We start from the raw sequence: 3,228 nt of genomic DNA on the forward strand, positions 1-3,228 counted from the left end.
ATTTAGCATTAAGTTATTAGCATTATATGAAGTACTAATTTTGAAGACAATTATCAAAATATAAATTACAAAAATTCAATGGAAATCACTTCTTTTTCTTAATGGATAATTATTGTTCAATAAGACTCATGCTTATAATTCTAATACGTCACAATTGTTTACCTACTTAAAGATTAAGCAATGTATTTAGAATTAATGGATAACCTTAATATAGTACGGAGTATGTCGATAGATTTTAACTTTAACTTAGTTCAGAAAAATAAAAACAAAAATTAACTTCGGCTTTGCTAATGATTATATTTCCTTTGTTAAATTGTTTATTATGACTAGCATTTTCTGCTCCAGAATAAATCAATTAAAATTTGATCGGAAAACATGCTAGATAGACTTATTTCTTAGTCTAATTCATTTGATGATTTTATTATTTGAATCATTTTTCTCGAGCTTTACAAGGAGGAAACCTCATATACGTTTCTAAAGGGGTATTTTGTATTTAATCTATCCCATTGAGCCAAATCGTTGCAACTGATGGATGTTCGAAATAAAACAATTTTAGAAAAAATAAGTTAAACATTGGTAAGAAAGATTGGAAAATGTCCAAAGCTATAAAAACGAGCCGACCAGTAATAAATAAAATAAAGTTGGAAGTATTAAAAATGTCAACAAGAAATTAAATATTGACAAATATTTAAATAAAAAAAGGAGAATAGAAGAAAACATTGTTGGGCCGCGTCCGCCCATGGTAAAAGGAGCTTATCCTGTACTCCAATACTCCGTCTTCTTTCTTTCTTTCTTTCTTCGCAAATACTCCATCCGTATTTATTTAAGGAATACATTTGTCTTTTCGGACCGTATTTATTTAAAAGATATTTATCATTTTAGTAATTTATCAATCCCATCCTATCATTAAATAATCTATATAATATATCTTATGTCCCACCACCCTATTAAACAAATAATTTCAGAACTACATCTTACCACGACCCCTAAAATGACATGGTGCCACTTGTTTTACTTATTACTCCGTAAAATATTTACCCAACTCCACTTATTTATTATTTTATTTCATTCGATTCTTTCTTTTAATATCCGTATCCGATCAAGTGTATTCCGAGAAAGGTAGGGTAAAATCATACACGTTGGATTTGCGGCAGACATACACCCACACACACATCCCTTACAATTTGTCATTTGTCAACTCTCATTTTCTCTCTCCTCCTTTTTTTTCTCTTTAAAAGGGGGAACAGCTGCCCCCCTTAAAAGTCGGTTGCTTCTTCTCTTTTTTTCCCATTTTCACACTTTTTCCTTATTCATCAACTCTTTTTTACAACTCTCTTTCGCTCTCTATACTTTCTCTCTCTAAGTAAGCTCTTATCATCTACGACCACCAGCGAGAAACACCACAGATTTAAAGGGATATAATCGCCAACTACTTACTTGATCAACGTTACTCAACCAAGATTTATTTAAATATAGGAGTATCTTTTTGAAAGAACAAAAAGATTAAAATGAAGGTGGTTTGGTCTCCTGAAAATGCTTCTAAAGCTTACATCGACACCGTTAAATCTGTAAGTTTTTTTCTCCTTTTTTTTATATAATTCAATGGATTTTCTGAAGAAAAATAAACATAATTTTTGAGTTTTGTGTAAATTAAGTTCATTACTTATCTTACTCTATTTTCTTCAACAAAAAGTTTTCATTTGATCGTTATCGTTATGTGATGATGAGTATCCTTTTAACAAAACAAAAAATAAAAACACTTTTAAAAAGCTGGTTAAATGGGACAAGTAAATTTTTGATTAATATTTTTTTTACTCTATCGATTTTTGAAAACAACTACGGTTTTCTGGTCGAGTTTTTGAAAATGGCAAATACAGTATAAATTTTACGTTTTAGGTTTACAATTTCTATATTTTTTTTAAACTTATATTTGGTCTGACTAGTTGTTTTACAAGAAATTGGATGTACGGAGTAAAATTCTAACGATTTTTATTTTATTTTTTTGAAATGGCAGTGTGAATTATATCAAGAATCAGGAGTAGCAGAATTAATATCAGCGATGGCAGCAGGTTGGAATTCAAAGCTAATAGTAGAAACATGGTCACATGGTAATTTCACACCTCGAAGCATCGGCCTCGCAATCGCAGCTCGTCACACGAGTGGCCGACACGTGTGCGTAGTACCCGACGACCGTTCTCGCAACGATTACATGCAAGCCATGTCCTCCGCCGCAGCCGGCGTACCATTACCGGAGATTATCGTCGGAGAACCTGAAGAAGTGATGGCGGAAATCGACGGCGTTGACTTTTTAGTGGTGGATAGTCGACGGAGGGATTTTTCAAGGTTTTTGAGGTTAGCTAGGTTGAGTAGTCGAGGGGCAGTTTTGGTATGTAAAAATGCTGAGGTTAAAACGTCGTCGTTTGGGTTTAAGTGGAGAGGTGTTCTAGATGGAGGGAAGTATCGTGTAGTACGCACTGCTTTCTTACCTGTGGGTCCAGGGTTAGATATCGCACACGTGTCAACATCTAGTAGTTCTGTTGCATTAACAACGAAGAAGAAGCGTTGGATTCGACATGTCGACCAGATTTCTGGTGAGGAACACGTCATCAGAACCATCTGATGAGATATTTTTTTTGTTTCGACTTTAACTGAAAAAACCAATTTAGGGATGAAATGAATTTGTCTTTATTTCTTTTTTTCTTTTATTTTATTTTTATATTTTTGGTAGTGAAATAAGGGACTTTGTTGACTAAATAATAAATGTAAATATAAATGAGTTGGGGGTATCATATGAGACATTATCTATCCATGCAAAATGTTTCAGAAGTTGTAATATGGTCTAACTGATTAGGCCACAACTTTGTACAGACTAAATATGAGTGAATATGAAAGTTTTGTTCATATACTTAATGAGAAGTTATTTTCTTTTTCGTATTCGGTTTGTTCGGATCAGATACAATCATGTACTATCATACTATACAGGTATACTAATTTCATATATGTTCCAGAAAAGTTATCACCTTTAATTGAATAATTGGATCACTATGTTCTACTTTGTATACACAATCTCTCAGGGATTCAGAAATATCTGTTAAATGAAGATTGATGTGAGATTTATTTATATGATCGAGCTTCATTTTCGTATAATCATGTTATATTATTGCTTTGAGCTTAATATATGAGTTTGATTCTCCTTCATCCTAGAATAATTGATCTTGCTTTTCAAGT

General features: G+C 32.3%; 1 protein-coding gene across 1 annotated transcript; it reads left to right on the forward strand.

The window, feature by feature from the left end:
• Window positions 1-1,263: 1,263 nt before the first annotated feature.
• LOC110797753 (uncharacterized) lies at window positions 1,264-2,934 on the forward strand. Its single transcript, XM_022002867.2, has 2 exons — window positions 1,264-1,568; window positions 2,015-2,934. The coding sequence occupies exons 1-2, from the start codon at window positions 1,509-1,511 to the stop codon at window positions 2,618-2,620; spliced, it is 666 nt and encodes a 221-aa protein (XP_021858559.1). The 5' UTR covers window positions 1,264-1,508; the 3' UTR covers window positions 2,621-2,934.
• Window positions 2,935-3,228: the final 294 nt, after the last annotated feature.

Source organism: Spinacia oleracea, chromosome 6 (genome assembly GCF_020520425.1).
Source record: "Spinacia oleracea cultivar Varoflay chromosome 6, BTI_SOV_V1, whole genome shotgun sequence".
Classification (NCBI taxonomy): Eukaryota; Viridiplantae; Streptophyta; class Magnoliopsida; order Caryophyllales; family Amaranthaceae; genus Spinacia; species Spinacia oleracea.

Bases quoted from the DNA above. Each gene is read 5' to 3' on its own strand.
- LOC110797753 (XM_022002867.2), top strand. From the start codon at position 1,509: ATGAAGGTGGTTTGGTCTCCTGAAAATGCTTCTAAAGCTTACATCGAC. The intron at 1,569-2,014 runs GTAAGTTTTTTT...TTGAAATGGCAG, and splicing joins ACATCGACACCGTTAAATCT to TGTGAATTATATCAAGAATC.